At 37.3% G+C, this 15,629-nt stretch overlaps 1 protein-coding gene across 1 annotated transcript in view; it reads left to right on the forward strand.

The window, feature by feature from the left end:
* Positions 1-11,726, forward strand: part of LOC131048426 (putative E3 ubiquitin-protein ligase LIN-1) — a 35,312-nt gene extending 23,586 nt beyond the window's left edge. The window contains exons 13-17 of the mRNA XM_057982383.2: positions 10,178-10,288; positions 10,547-10,693; positions 10,924-11,046; positions 11,237-11,353; positions 11,473-11,726. Of these exons, the coding sequence (XP_057838366.2) occupies positions 10,178-10,288; positions 10,547-10,693; positions 10,924-11,046; positions 11,237-11,353; positions 11,473-11,490 (516 nt within the window). The 3' untranslated portion in view covers positions 11,491-11,726. The remainder of the gene's footprint in view (positions 1-10,177; positions 10,289-10,546; positions 10,694-10,923; positions 11,047-11,236; positions 11,354-11,472) is intronic.
* The last annotated feature ends 3,903 nt before the right edge of the window (positions 11,727-15,629 follow it).

A 15,629-nucleotide genomic window follows, 5' to 3' on the forward strand; every position in this document is an offset into this window, starting at 1 on the left:
AACTGGAGCCATCAAGGCATCTAGATCCAAAATTTCAGGTTCATTCCAATCTAGCCTCACTGCTTTGCTTTCTCGGTCATAAGATGATTGGAGATGTCTGCCACTGTCCTGAGCTTGGTCGGCCACTCTGTAAATTTTGCATTTCCTGATGAAGTCTAAAGGCAATCTGGAATGCATCTTTCTTTTTACTTCAAGATCATCTGAGAGATTCATCACAAAGTCTTCCACCTGAGGTTCATGTTTGTATTTCCTTCCGACTGTCTCCTCTATATACCCATAAGGATCAAAACTCTCTCTCAAGGCAAAGAATGAAAATGAATATAAAGCTAACTCCTTTTCTGCATCATCCATGGCTAGAGCATTAGGACATACCTCAATTGAATTTCCTAGTATGATTGGCACAGGAACTCCATTTCCATGCCTGTGTCTGAATGCCTTCGCATAAGCTGCCAACTGTCTAGTCACCTCAAGTAACACTATTCTGTCTGTCGGATATCTTGGCAACATGTAGGGAGGCGAAGGACATCCATGAACTCTAATATATGTAAACTTTTGAAATTGGATGAACCAAGCAACGTACCTCTTTACAAGCTCTTGTGCATCTTGAGATAGCCGATTGTGAATCCCGCCTTGCAATGTCCTGGTGATGTTCATCGTGAAGGTATCATTGACCAACTTGTAGTCACTTCCTGAAGGATGATGCAAACGAACATAGGAATCACAAACTCTGACTTCCCCGGGCCCTCTTCCGATCACTCCTCTGTGAGGTAGTCCTACATATTCAAAACTCCTGATCAAGGCATATATGATGTATGAACTCATGTGGAAAGACTTGGTAGCCTTCAATCTTCTTAACTGTACGTCCAAGCAATGGCTAATCATTCTAGCCCAATGAATTGTTCCTTTTCCTTGAACTATCACTTGGATGAAGTAGAACATCCACTTCTCAAAATAGAAGGCTTGAGGAGCCCCTGTAACTCGGTTGAGTAATGTTATCAAATCTCTATACTCCTCCTGGAAGTCGATCCTATGTGGTGTGTTCGGAATCTTGCTCAGGCGAGGATGACTCTTGAGTAACCAATTCTTGTTGATGATGCTCAAGCAAGTGTCTGGATCATCTTCGTACATGGACCTGGCTCCTTCTAAGCTTTTATAAATCATATCTCTGTGCTCCGGAAGATGGAAAGCCTCACTTATAGCCTCTTCTGAAAGGTAAGCCAAAGTGTTTCCTTCCTTGGACACGATCGATCTTGATTGTGGATCATAATGGCGAGCACACTCGATCATCAACTCATGGCACTGGATTGCTGGAGGGAAGCCAGCCGCCTTGATAATGCCACTTTCAATTATTCTTCTTGCGACAGGTGATGGCTTGCCAATGTAAGGGACCTCTCGAAACTTCTTCGTACTGAAGTTTCCCAAGTTGGTATCTCCAATGTTGCTCCATTTCGACACGATCTTGGTCTCCAATTCTTCATTCTTTTGATCTTCCTTCATGAGGGCTGGACGACTGGTAGATGCTCCTGCCTTTGGGGTCGCCATCGTGACACCTACACAACATTTCATAATGAGTAACAGATTTCACAATGTAGAAATATAGATTAAAATTTAAATTTAGGAAACTTCATGATAAATCCTTGAATTATCATTTCCTAAATATAACGATGCAATTCAAAATTCAAGATTGAGGCTAGGACGATTCAAAATTCATAATTTGGACAAGGGAGATCTTGCCATACCTTTCTTGAGAACTAACTCTAAAAAAGATGCAAAATTAGGAAATTCGCCTAGGCAAAATGAAGATTGGAGTCTTCAACGTGAGCTTCTCCTAGCAAATGCGCCTCCTTTATTAACTTCACCACCTTTGGGGTCTTCAACGCCTTGAGGGAAACTCGCTCCACCTCTAACCTCTAACAAAGTTCGCACTCTTCCTTGGATTGAAATTTCGCTCTTCTCCAAATCGCATATGAACAATGATTGAATGATGGTTTAAAATGCTTCAAAGTACCCCCTCTTATATAAGCGCTCATCTCCTTATTCTCACATAGGCCGACTTTTGGAAATAAGGCAAATAATAAACAAAATTTAAATAAAAAGGAGGCCGACTTTTATAAAAGTATAAAAATATAACCCCAAGCGCTCTCCCTTTTTATTTAATTTAATAATTAATTAATTTAAATGCCTTTGTAATTAAACATTTTGATTTTTTAAAAGGCTAAATTAATTAATTAAATGCCTTATGCGCTATTTTTAAATGCCAATTTAATTAAATATTTCAAAGTTTTTATCGAATTTAGCATTTAATGTTTTTCAAAAAATTATTGGCGCCTAGGCATGGGAGGAATTTGGGACTTTAATCAAATTCGCTCTGGTCCCTGGGAGAGGGATAGGAGCGCCCATGCATTTTGGTCCTCCATCTTTCATTCTTCACGTTTGAAACTTCATCCTCTACGTCCAAAATGGGGTTCTCGCTTGGTATTTTGAGTTTAACCTATTCCATCTTTGGAATGAATGCCTTTTAAACCATTTTCGCCCTAGTCCCTTGGTGAGGGACAGGAGCGATTTTTGCTTTTCCTTTGGTCTTCACTTTCCACATTGCCAAATCGAGTTGTGAGGGCAATTGATGACCCTTGTTTGCTCTACGCATGCCCAACTTGTCTCCCCAAGACCAAATGAGCCCTTCTAAGGATATTCGCCCTGGTCCTTGACTGAAGGACAGAAGCGAATTTTGCATTTGAGCTCAAAATTATCGACTTTTGATGTTAACTCCTTGTTCATCATCTTCCTAAAGACATTTGGGATCTTGCATGACCTTGCCTTGACGTAGTTTTTGAAGGGAACGGTTGACTCTATTGAAATCGCTTTGGTCCTTGACTGAAGGACAGGAGCGCCATTTTCTTCTTTGTGCGAACCCTTGATCGTATCAACTTCCAATTGCCTTCGAAGCGAAAAACGTTGTTTCTTATTCCTTCTTGAGTCTTGCAAACGATAGAGGCACTCTAAAATTAGGCACACTTGAAAATTTCGCTCTGGTCCCTGGGAGAGGGACAGGAGCGATTTAGGCAATTCCATCAAGTTCTCGTGGTCTTTGCAACTTCGTTTTCCCTTAAAGCATTCCAAACATCATTTTGACTTCGCGTCTTGACTTGGACCCATTCAAATTCGGAGGGGAGGCTAGATAACCCAAATTTCGCCCTGGTCCCTTGGAGAGGGACAGGAGCGAACTTGCATTTATAAGCTCATTTGTGTTTTGCCAACCTTCAAGATTATCTTCAACGGGGTGATCACGCCTTCCTTCATTCATGTCAAACTTGAAACTTACTTCACCTTCGCCAAAAACTTGTCTTTTAAGAAAATCGCTCTGGTCCCTGGGAGAGGGACAGGAGCTTCATTTGAAAATCGCCCTGGTCCCTGGGAGAGGGGCAGGAGCGAACTTGTGTCTTGGGTAGATTTTCTCTTTCGTGGTCCATCCAAGTTATATTCAATGGGCAAAATGTACTCTACTTGATCTCTTCCAAATCGCAAAATCATTTAATCTTGCAAGAATAAGGCAAACTTGGTGTTCAAGCTCCGGTCCTTCAGTGAGGGACAGGAGCGAACTTGTCATCTTAGCATATTTCCTTGCTTGTCAATTACTTCAAATTATATTCAATGGACAAAACATGCCCTCCTTGATCTCCTCGAATCAACAAATTGTCTTGGCCCTACAAGGACAGTGCAACTTTGAGAAACAAGCTCTGGTCCTTCAGTGAGGGACAGGAGCGATTTTTGTCCTTAAGGTCAAATGTTCAACTTTTATTGCAAACGACTAAGTCTGGGTGCTCCATCATGTTGATTTCATCTCTTGTTGCGTCCCTGATGCTTTAGTTCGATCAAAATGAGGCCAAAAATGCCCTAAGTAAGTCATTTCGCCTTGGTCCCTGGGAGAGGGACAGGAGCTATTTGACCTTAAACCTTAAAAAACTTGCCATTTTGAGTCTCAAAAAATCTTCAAAACCTTCAATCCATGCTCGATTGTATCTCCTAGCGACCCTGCACAAGACAAATGAAACAAGTCAATAACCAAGATGCATAAAATACCAATTTCACCCTGGTCCCTAAGTGAGGGACAGGAGCGATTTTGCCTCTATAGGCCAAAATACCAAGAATTTAGGCTTTCAGTCACTTCACAAGGCATAATTAGGCCATCTCCAAGGCCAGGGGTCAATTATCAAACCTTCCAAAATTTGGTCAAAATTCACCCGGACAAAATTGCACAATTTCCATCATTAACACTAGGTAAAATTTGAACTTGCTTTCAAAATTCCGACTGGACCTAGACAGACACACCTGACATCCTGACAGACTCATCCTATTTCAAAATTGCAACCTACGGGAGGAAGCTCAATAATCTTCAAAATTTGACTGGACTTCGGCTTGAAAATATCAACAGGAAACCCTAAGGCTTAGCCCTAGTCCAAACGACTCACTCACTTACCCAAAACCCAAAAAGCAGAGAGAAGAACAGGCAAAACCGAGCAAAAAAGAGGGGGTCCCCATTTTAATGGGGCGATGTGTGAAATGGTCACAACAGGTAGTGACCAACGACAGAGTTGGAATTGTTTGTAGATCGAGCCAGGGGCCGTCTCTTCATAACAATAAAGCTATCTATTGCCCCAGTGTTGTGTTCATTGTGTGGAGATGGACAAATAGGAAGCTAGCTCAGGGAGTCTAGTCGTCCCATGAGATATGTTTGGTGCTTGAGGGTTCAGAGGAGCTGAGGGAGGCCAACATGGGGCGCCAGTGCTGTGGGAGTACTGGGCATGCTCAAGGAGTGTGCAGAGTTGGAGCCGGAGGACTTAAGGAGTTCCGGATGGGTCAGTGCTAGAGTAGAGTCAGGGACTTGAAGGGAGTGCTAGGAGCATCAGGATGAAAGAAACCTGTAAGAGGGTTGGCATGCACTTCTATTCCGCATGGGTGTGTGTTAATGTGGTCAGGTGGTGGACACTTGAAAAGGTATGGCGTAGTCTGGGAACAAGAAAGGACTTGTCCGCAATGGAAGTCGTGAGTAAGGTTTGCCAGTGCCGCATGAGGTTGGACCTCCTTTGGAAGGAAAAAGCTTGTTTGGGCAGCAGGTCGGTCTAGCCCCGTGACAGTATCTATGGGGTTATGCTATGCCGTTCACCCAATGTGAACACTCTATGCTTAGCATGCCTTGAATTCTCAGATTTTATGGGACTAGTTTAAGCATTACTCTTGTTCCCGTTCACCCAATGTGGACACTCTATGCTTAGAATGCCTTGAATTCTCAGATTTTATGGGACTAGTTTAAGCATTACTCTTGTTCCACATTTTATTTTTCTTCATGTTAGGCATGCATTACATTCTTAAGGATAAAGGTCAAGTTTAGTATGTGTCTAGTGATTTGTGAGAGAGTTTACTCAATGTGTCTAGTGATTTGTGAGAGATTTTACGCGGTTACAATTCTTATGTAGCCCATAACTTACATATTTTGAGCATCTGATAATACGCACAGTCCCACAAGCAAATAGGTAAAGTCTCTATGTCTAAAAAGTAGGGGTAAAACGAGGAAACAATGAATCAAGGCCCTGAATGTGTTTTGTGGAAGCCAAATAAATGCTTGTGTGGTAATGAAAAGGGCATTTAGTCTATTTTATTAATGTTATGTAACCACAATAGAGTCCTACCACTTATAAAATCATCAACTCAACGAGAAAACCCTAGGCTGTTACAGCCTAAAATAATGTGTGAAGATTGATCCATAGGAATAAAATGAATGATATTAACAGGGATACATGGGAATGTGTCCCAGGGGTTTTTGGCCGTCCCTATACGGTTATACCTGTCACATTTCAAGGACAAGGGAACATTTTAGAAATGTCGCTAGGCCATCCTCAATATCCTCTTAATGTCTGGAAACATACCAGAAACAACACTCAGCCATCCCGGCATGTTCGGAGATAGCCAGTCATCCTTGTACAACAATCACAGTTTCCAAAAACATAAAACAGTCGAATGTCCTGAAATGAATTTGCGATCAATTTGAGGATGCTACATAGTATACTGTGTACCATAATTCAACCAATTTATCAAGGAATGGGACAATGAAGTGTTGAGTCTGTTGACTGCCTTTACTAAGATACGTCCATACACCACCGCCTAGCTTAATCTGTCATTCCTGTTATCGCCATAATATTCCTAAATTCCTAATAATGGCTTGGAACATGATGTCATCATGGCTAAAAGTTGAATTGTAAAATGTGGCAGAAAAAGGTCCACAAACCAAGTTATAATGTTTCCCTCTGTATGGTGTATCAGATTTTCCTGTTCATTCATATACAGCTGCAATTTGTGTGTGGTTAATGTGACTTTGTATAGATATGAAGAAAACTCTACTGGAGTGCTACTCTTCATCAGAAATGGAGTACTTCAAGGAGAATTTTTGTGCCAAGATATTGCATTGCCAAAGTAGGTTATATCATGGTTATCAGTTGTCTAAGGATTACAAACTTTACCTCAATCAAAATTAATAGTGATTCAGAGAGAAAGGCATGGTAACCAACTTAATAAATTGCCCAATCAAGAGATGTGCCCTAAACTATGGAGCATATTGTTTATCAGATATTTTACATTTGTCGTTTCTACGTTGTAGTCTTTCAACTTGACAATGAAAAAAATGAATTTTTATTGATTTGTATGTTGACTCATGTGAATCCTTGATTCAGCTCTAATTTTATGTAATATCGTTACATAATGGATATGGTGAATGCCTTATCATATGGATGGTAGAAATTTCTTATACTTTTAATTGCTGTCCCCTGCCATCCTCCCCAAAAAGGCCTCATGTACCCTGTCGTCCCCAATATGCATCCTAGTGTTTCCTGCCATCCCCATCCCAGGAACACTATGGAATATAGGTGGTATAGCATAAACTAGTTCCTGTAATTGGCAAACAGGAACCATGTAGGCGTATAAACCAACACCCAATCATGCAGCAAGAGAACTCAATTCCCTTCCAAGACAATAGGATTAATTTTCATGTATCAAGGGTTACTGTAATTCATCTCTTAAATTAAATTCAAACGTATATTCTTTAAGCTTAAACCTAACTATTGTTAGGTAACACCATCCAATAATTAGATGATGAAATTAAAATGCCACAGAAATCAAAACTTTGCATTAGAATCGTGATTATGTTGAGCTCTAAAAAATGAACCATTTCAATATTAGTTCAAAATTCAAAACCTATGGATGAATAATTGATTAACAACAGTGCTTACTTGATCTTAATAATTGTTGAAATGACCTTAAATGATCCTTAAGCAGAATTTTGTATCTGCTACTAGTCACGCATGCATAATAATATTTAGATATGAAGTCACATGACAAAACATACATCAATCTTGGAAAAAAATCATTTTACAAAAGGAGAAAGGTAAAACCAGAATTTCTGCTGTCTTTGTCAAAACTTTTTGCCAACTCTTGGGCAAAATCTTGGCCAAACGAGCAAGTATTTTTCCTCCATGCCAGACGGATCTAGTCCAGTCCATTTGTGAATTGAGAAGGAAAAACCCTGCTTAAATAAGTTTCTTGGACACTTCAACTACTCATCACTCAGATAGATTTGTATTTTTACTTCTTTTCCATCTTATATAGAAAATGGATTTTTATTATTTTAAATGATTAGATGCAACTTTTCTTATCATTGAGGGGATGCAAGACACTAAAGCAATTCTAAGCTTGATTTCATTCTTACTAACATTTCTTGATGTTCTGCTGCTACCCATTTTTTGAGTTGCCTGTCTATAGTATATCTCCTTGCCCATTCAAGATCACTATAATTAATAGTTAATATTCACCATTCAAAAAGTTTTCTTTAGTCTGTTGACTTTGAAGCTTCTTAGGTTTTCAATTAAGCATTCTCATCAGATATCGATGTCACTTAGTTTCAAAGATTCTTAGGTCTCCCATTAATCTTTCATATCAGATAATCAATTTTTTCAACTTCATGGACATCCACATCAATCAGCATGACCCTTGTAAAACCTAGACAATGCCTTTAGTTAAGAGCTCTCATCAAAGTCTACATGCATCTTCCCATTCACTATCTGATATGAATTGCCATTTACAGGTTGGCTTGTCAACCTTCTCAACTGTTAAAGATATGAAGTTCCACAACATTCATGTTTATTAATGTTGCTTCCTGGTTTTGGTATGAGAAATTTAAATTTGCTGACAACGTATCAGAAAGCTGCAATGATACACGTAAACTTTGCTCAATGGACATGAATATCTATGAAAAAATGTTTCCTGATTGCTGATGGATTTGTATCAGCCATAACACAAAATTCAACTTAGTCCAAATCCTCAATATCATCCCATCTTAAACATATTCTTCATTGCCAAATCCTGCTATTTTAGCACATCATAGATAATAGAACTGCAAGATTCTGGGAGGACACCTGTCATGAATTGGATGCACTGGAAAAGGGGATCCAACAAGAATTCATTTTACTGATGAGCGGTTACACCATTTTTAAGAAGACATCCATTGCTTAGATGGTAAGGAAAAAATTGTGATGGAACCTTGAAAAGAAACCCTAGGAAGGCCCCAGGTTCATATGCCCTTATTGGACCAACTGACTACTAATGAATCAGAACTACTAAGTGCAATATGCATAGATCACACATATTATAAAGAAAAGCACAATTTTTGTCATCATTTAGCTCAAATAACAACCCCCCAGCTTCATTCTTGTGGAAACCCTATACTAGAAGTTGCACCATACACAAAGGAAAGATGGCATATGCATTAGTGTGTACCTGCATGTAAATGCTCAACAAAATTATACACAACCTTCAATCCTTCACATTTGTGCATGTCAACACTCTAGGCTACAATTCCCCTTGATATCATATTCCAAACATTCAGAAGTGCACTTAGTCTTGCTCCCCACCATCTTTCATCCTATTAATCGCGTAATCAACCCCTTGAGATGACACAAGTATTGAAATAAATGAAGAAATTTTTGTCACCTCATTGGTGCATAAGAATTTTATTGATCTAAGAAAAATATACATTAAAGCTGTGTCTATGTCGTTGCCTCTGCAAATAAAAAGGTGAAGCAACAACTAACTAAACTTCTCATATGCAAACTCCCAGTCTTCCACAATGTCCCAACTAACTAAAATAGAATTAAAATATTTAAACCTTGGATCAAAATAAACTAACACAACATAAACATTTTGTGATCCAAATGCCATATCTTATCAAGTGAAAGCTAATCCAATACAACCCCCTTGTGATTAGATGGAGTTCTTGGGAAAACATCAAGCTATTTCCAACAATTCTCGTTGAAAAATACTCTTCAAAATGGACGAGACTACTCTCATTGAAATCTCAAACTAAAATAAATTAGACCACTAAATATGTTTAGCACTCCATATTTACAATTCGTACATTTTTTTTGATTTGTGGGTAGGATTTTAATACACTGAAAAATAACGATAGAATGTTGAATTCAAATCAAATTAAACACAAATGAGAATTTAATCCAATTCAACACTAGGAAAATACTATATCATATGTTTGTTTGTAGCACATTTTTATTGTCTAAATGAGAAATAATAAATATGTACAAGTAAAATGCTATAAATAGGCAAATATAAGAAAGTAAATATTATGTCCCAATGGAGATAGAAATTGATTTATATCATCTACAAGTGCCATATTTTATTGATGGTCAATGGGATGCCCACCTTGGAGAAGGAGATCACTGTTACACAAGGGTGAAAGAATTTTCATGATGACAATATTTCAAAGATAACATCTCTTATCTAATTTGTAAAATTCACTAAATAACTTATTTTTATATTTATTTAGATTGATCCTTTTGAGAAAAGCAAGTTATCCATCTTCTTGGTGAAGGCAAGATCTTTGAAATTATACACATCAATCAAATATTTTCCCCATGCTATAAAAGTTTGTTTGCAAGCGTTCAAGAAGCTCAATTCAACATGCATGTAAATTTCAACCTTATACTATATCAGTTTCCTAGTCTAATCATTGAAAAAAATATAAGAAACATGATATAAACAATGAGTTATCACACGTTTCATGTAGTGATAATGGATTAGTGTCATTTGTGATCAACACAAATATTGTTCATACTGACAGGTATTGGACAACTCTGGATTGGAAAAGATCTTACATGGAAATAAACATGTTCAGGGCGTTGCAGTTGCTGAGAATAAAGTTTACTGTGGCTGTTCAGATTGGAGCATACAGGTATACAGTCCCCATTCATCAAAGAATATGAATTATTCAAGTATTAATAGTAATATATTATATACCCTAGGTATCTTGGCAGTGAAGCCCCCTGAAGGTGCTAATGTAAAAGTCCTGCATCTGCAGAGGCAGATACAAAATTTCCATTAATCAGTCAAAACAAACCTGATGTCTATATGATAAATTTCAACTCTGAATTCCATCTGACAGCTGTACAAACTACAAAATACCTGAAGTTGACACATTGTTGGTGTGCAGGAGGTGGACCTACGAACTGGAGAAGTAATGAGTTTGCAGCCAGATCAGGGTATATTACAAGGAAGACGATCAACAAGTTGTGAATTGCAAGTGTTCAAAGATTGCTTATACATTTCCGGTAACTCTGTTGAAGGTGTATCTACAGAAGTAAGTTCGTGTAACTTAACAAAATTGCATTTAAGTTGAAAGAAAATTTATATTTAGCTGTATTGATGGGCACAAGAACCCAGCTCTGCTTATAACCATCTAGGGGATTAGATCCTTTATAGGCCAAATAAATTAGAATAAAATTTCCTTATCCATTGGCATTTTTTTTAGCATTTTCTTGATGTTATAGGGACTGATTTCATATTAATAAGTAAACACATGTATTGAAGGTATGGAATTTGAAAAACAAGAACCTCGCCGCCAAAATATCCACAATTACAGATGTCATAGCAATGGCAGTGAATGAGGATTTCATTTACCTTGGATGTAATGCGTCTACTGGGCTGATTGAGGTAAGTGTGAGTCAATACTATGTTAACTTCAATTACTTTCATAATCTACAAACATAAGAAATCCAAGTTCATTTGCATTAGTTATGGCTTCAAAAGTATTAATTCTATGCATAATCAAAACTTCATGGGCAGTGGCATATTGGTAGCATGGTTTTCTGAATTAATAGAAGTTGTTGACACATTATTGAAGGTATGGCTGAGGGAAAAGTTGCAGAAGGTATCAGTGATATGTACAGAAAGCAGGCTTTCTGCATTAACATTTGGAGAAGATGTCCTTTATGGTGCTTCTGAAGATGGAAAAATCCGGGTAAGAGAACTACCAAAACAAACTCTGCTAACAATGACCTTATTTGTTATAGTCCCTGTTTAGAAATGTTCAGTTTGTTAAAATGCTCATCCTTATAAATCTTTCATTTAATGTTTCAGGCTTGGGCTCCTATTTAGAACATAGCATGAAGATCTTGTAGTGATGGCCCAAGAGAAAAAGTGGAACAAATTAAAGAGGAGGAGTCGATTGTATATAGATGGCTTGGAAAAGCAAATGATTAATATTTTGTGAATAAAATTTTGTCTGTATTGTTCATCAAGCTTGAGTGTCTGAAGAGCATTTCTTATTTATCTCCCTTGTCTATTTTACAGAGTAATAGCAAAAGGCTCAAGCCTACAATTTTTTTTGTAAATGACTGAGGTGGGTTCTTAGCCAGATTGACGTCATTGGTGTATCACAAGCGGTTCTTTTCAAAAGTTATCAGAAGATCCTACGAGAATCTAAATATATGAAATTTAACTACAGAAAGAAGTATATTCATGTTCACCTACAAATTTAATTGTCATAACTTAACAGTGAAATATTTTTAGTAGGATAAACAACATTCAGGTAAAGTGTAGAACTGCATCAAGCCAAGATGGATAGCCAATGCTATAGTTTGGCATCTAGCAAAAATGGACAGGCGATGCTATTTTTATCACATAATGCATTTCACTTCTGTTTCTGATTAATGAAGTTGCTTCTGAGGGAATCTGCTTTTCACGGCTTTGGGTTTTGGCCATTTGCTTATTTAATCAATGCCATTTACAACACCCTCACCTCTACATTATCTATTGTTGTATTAGAGACATTCCTACCCAGTCACATTTCATCAAATTCAATGCAAAACCAGATCAAACAGTTAAAAGGAACATCAAATTGAAACAACACAGAGGAAAAAGTGAAAATACAAGAATTCAGGCAGGTATACAAAATTATTTTTTATAAGAATGTAAAACGGACAGTTCTTAAATCTCTACAAATAAAAGTCACAGCAGTTCTAGAAACGCATCTTACCTAGAAGAGCAATGAAAAACCACAGCGACTTGTATCCTTTGGTTTTGATCTCTTGACCAAGCTAAGCAAACCAGAGTTTAGAATTTGTATGGAAATCATGTCTTACAACTAATTTTAGAAATACTTGTTGAGCCTTGCCTTTTGTTTGGCTGATGTCTGAAATAAGGCTGTGTCTTCAATTTGTTTTCAAGTTTGTACATTTTGTGTAAATTATGAATGAATGAATGAAGGAATTTTAATGACGTCCCCAAAACCCAAAGGTCCAAGGGACCAAGATAAAACAAGTTAACCCGTTTTCAAGTTCTTTTCCTTGTTGTCTCTCTTGCTATGAATCTTGAGTAAGAAACTCGCTATATTGTGAAGTCTTGTCTCTTCAAAAAGCTCATTCAAATTGTCTAGCTTCAATTCGTTATCAAAGTGTCTATGGATATCATCATATGCTACACACTCTTTGATGAATTGTCATTCTGTTTCCATTGCCCTCTTATTGCAAAAGATGCACGTCCTTTCTTCCCAGTCTTCTTTGGGTATCTTCCATCTACCAATTTCATATCTCAAATGATGGTATCCCGTCCTTGACTGTGCAATTAGAATTTTGGCCTTTTCGTTGATTGTGGATCTCCAATAAACTTTTTCATTGTGTACCCAGGTAGGGTTAAATTCTTTAATATAGTATGCTTTTTTCCCTGCCTAGCTGTTTTGTCCAAATAGCATTCCTGAATTTTTCTAACACCCACTTTTTATCTCTTCTTTAGTGCTAGGAGAGTCATGTAGATTTATGTCCCACTTGTTCAACCACTTGCTATTTTGATTTTTCCAATTCTTTTTCCTACGAGTTAGCTCATCTTCCTCAACAATCATTTTGGGCAAGCGATGCTTATCTATATTTTCAACCTTCTTTAAGTAGCATAACAACCAAATGACCGTTGAGGCCTTAATTGGAAACATACCAGCTTCAGCTAAAAGAATATCATAAGGTATCGTTGATTTGACTTTAAGGCTACTGGTGATTAGATGTTTTTGAATTCTTTCTATTTGTCGCCATTTGTGATTTGACATGCTATTCCCCTAGACTTCACATCTGTAAAGAATAATTGACACAACTAACAAACCGAAAAAGGGTTTTCTTAGTCTTCCAATCCCACAACTTTGCTTTTCGACATCTATTCTGAAGAAGGTATAAAGTTCTCCACCCCCCTTGTATCCTCTTTGATCTATATGTCTCCCAACTAAGCTTATTGTGGAAATCAATTCCTAGATACTTGTATTCCACCACCACCTCTAAGGGGCTACCCTCGAAGATAAAATCGACTTGCTGCTTCTTTATTTTCAAAGAGAAGATCATGACTTTGATCTTGCTGGTATATACTTGCATCCCAACCTCCAAACAAAAGAGCCTGAGAGCCTTCAAATGCTCTCTCAAACCTTGTGCAAATTTAGCAATAAGAATAAGATCCTCTGCATATAAAAGCAACTTCACCACGTATTCTGCCAATTGGATACCTTCTCCATTAGTATTGTTTAACCACTCTTCAAGTATATCAATATATAAATCGTACAAAGTGGGGATATATATATATATATATATATATATATGGCTGATTAATTGTTTCTTAGGAATGGGCCAAGAGAATCTACTAGCTAATTTTCTCCATCTTTGGAGGAAGAGAAGCTCCCACCATTTCTTTGTCTAGTGCTACGTAGATCCTTAATAGTAAGTTTGAGTGTTCAACCATGTAGGAAATTCACAAATCTTTTGATTAAAACAAGAAATATTTTGATTGAGCCTTTTAGTAAGTGTAAAAACAACTCAAGAGCTTTCTCCCTTTAGGCTTCTAAGAAAGTCTAATTAGATGATCATTAGTATAAGTGATTGCTTGGCATGCCATATAAAACTATTTTACATGGTCTTGTGGATCTCTCTTTCCCTTATATTTATTGAACTTTGGAATTTAAAAATATGGAGAGAAGGGGATTCGTGTCATGGATTTGTAGAAGGGATAAAGACACAATCTTAAATATGTACTCTTGGCTTTGTTTTTGGTTTCCTACTTGTAGTTCCTTTAACTTATCCTTCATTTCTTGAAATACTTGGTCAGGTGGTGTACCAAGAAGTGGCATTCCAATGTGATAAAATTGGGTTGATTGGGTTGTGAAGGTTTAGATGATGAAGTACCTACATGAAAGGTTTGGTTTGCTAGTTTTTTGGTTATTAGTTGTAGTTGGGAAATCAACATTTTTTTTCAAGTTCGAGTTCATGTGGTGTGTTGAGTTTTCCTTGTTTTGATGTTTAGGGTCGGATTGTATTGCATTTCCCTCATTAATGTGAGGAAAGTTCTGAGATTTCCACTTGATTTAGCATGTTATCCAATAGGGTTGCTAATGGCATGTTCTTTCTTTGAAGGTTCTTTATTTGTGATGTTACTTAATTTCTTCAAGTTGTAGTTTTGGGAAGCTTAACTCTTTATTCTGGAAGGCACAAAAGAATGTCATCTTAGTGTTGGGACATATAGTGTTCTATTTGAGAAAAAAATCATTGAGTGTTAGCCAATTCATTATTCTTACCAAATTGGACTCACTTAAGATCACAAGGCAGCCATCATGATAATCATTTCTAAGGAAGATGTCAACTTGATTAGAGGGTTCATCATTATAAAGAGAAAATGAAAGAAAATGACTCTCCTTATTGAATTTTAAACCCATTCTCGCTTGATGTCTTTCTATAGGCATGACTCTTGTTTACTTTTATTTTGGCTTTGGCTATGAGGTTAGTATAGGTTTCACATCTAGAGGGGAAGACCAAGTAGACACAACAACCTATTTTAGTCTAGTGGGAGTGTTCACACTTGTGAGCCCATATAAACACCTTGATCTAGGCATGGAGAGTAGGGCCCATAGAGAAGCACTAGCCACTTTTGATCCTCAATATTGCTCTAAGATAAGGAGAACATACATGGCCTACTATCTTGCTTCCAAGGTACATTGTAATTCTTAGGTCTAACCACTTAATGATGCATTGCAAATATGAACAACTAAAAGTTTTATAATCTAGGTTTATATCAGGATTAATAAGGGAGACACTGATATGCCCAAAGGTACATATGGTCCAAGTCCATGAAATTAGAGCATCTATCTAAGGAAAGTAGTTGGGGTAAAATCACTTCTCACTTCACTTTGTTCTCTTCAACAAAGTTGCATAAAAAATAATAAATCCATCTTATACAAAGTCTTTCAATTCTCAATTCCCAAATTTATATAT

The sequence above is a fragment of the Cryptomeria japonica genome, chromosome 8 (genome assembly GCF_030272615.1).
Source record: "Cryptomeria japonica chromosome 8, Sugi_1.0, whole genome shotgun sequence".
NCBI lineage: Eukaryota > Viridiplantae > Streptophyta > Pinopsida > Cupressales > Cupressaceae > Cryptomeria > Cryptomeria japonica.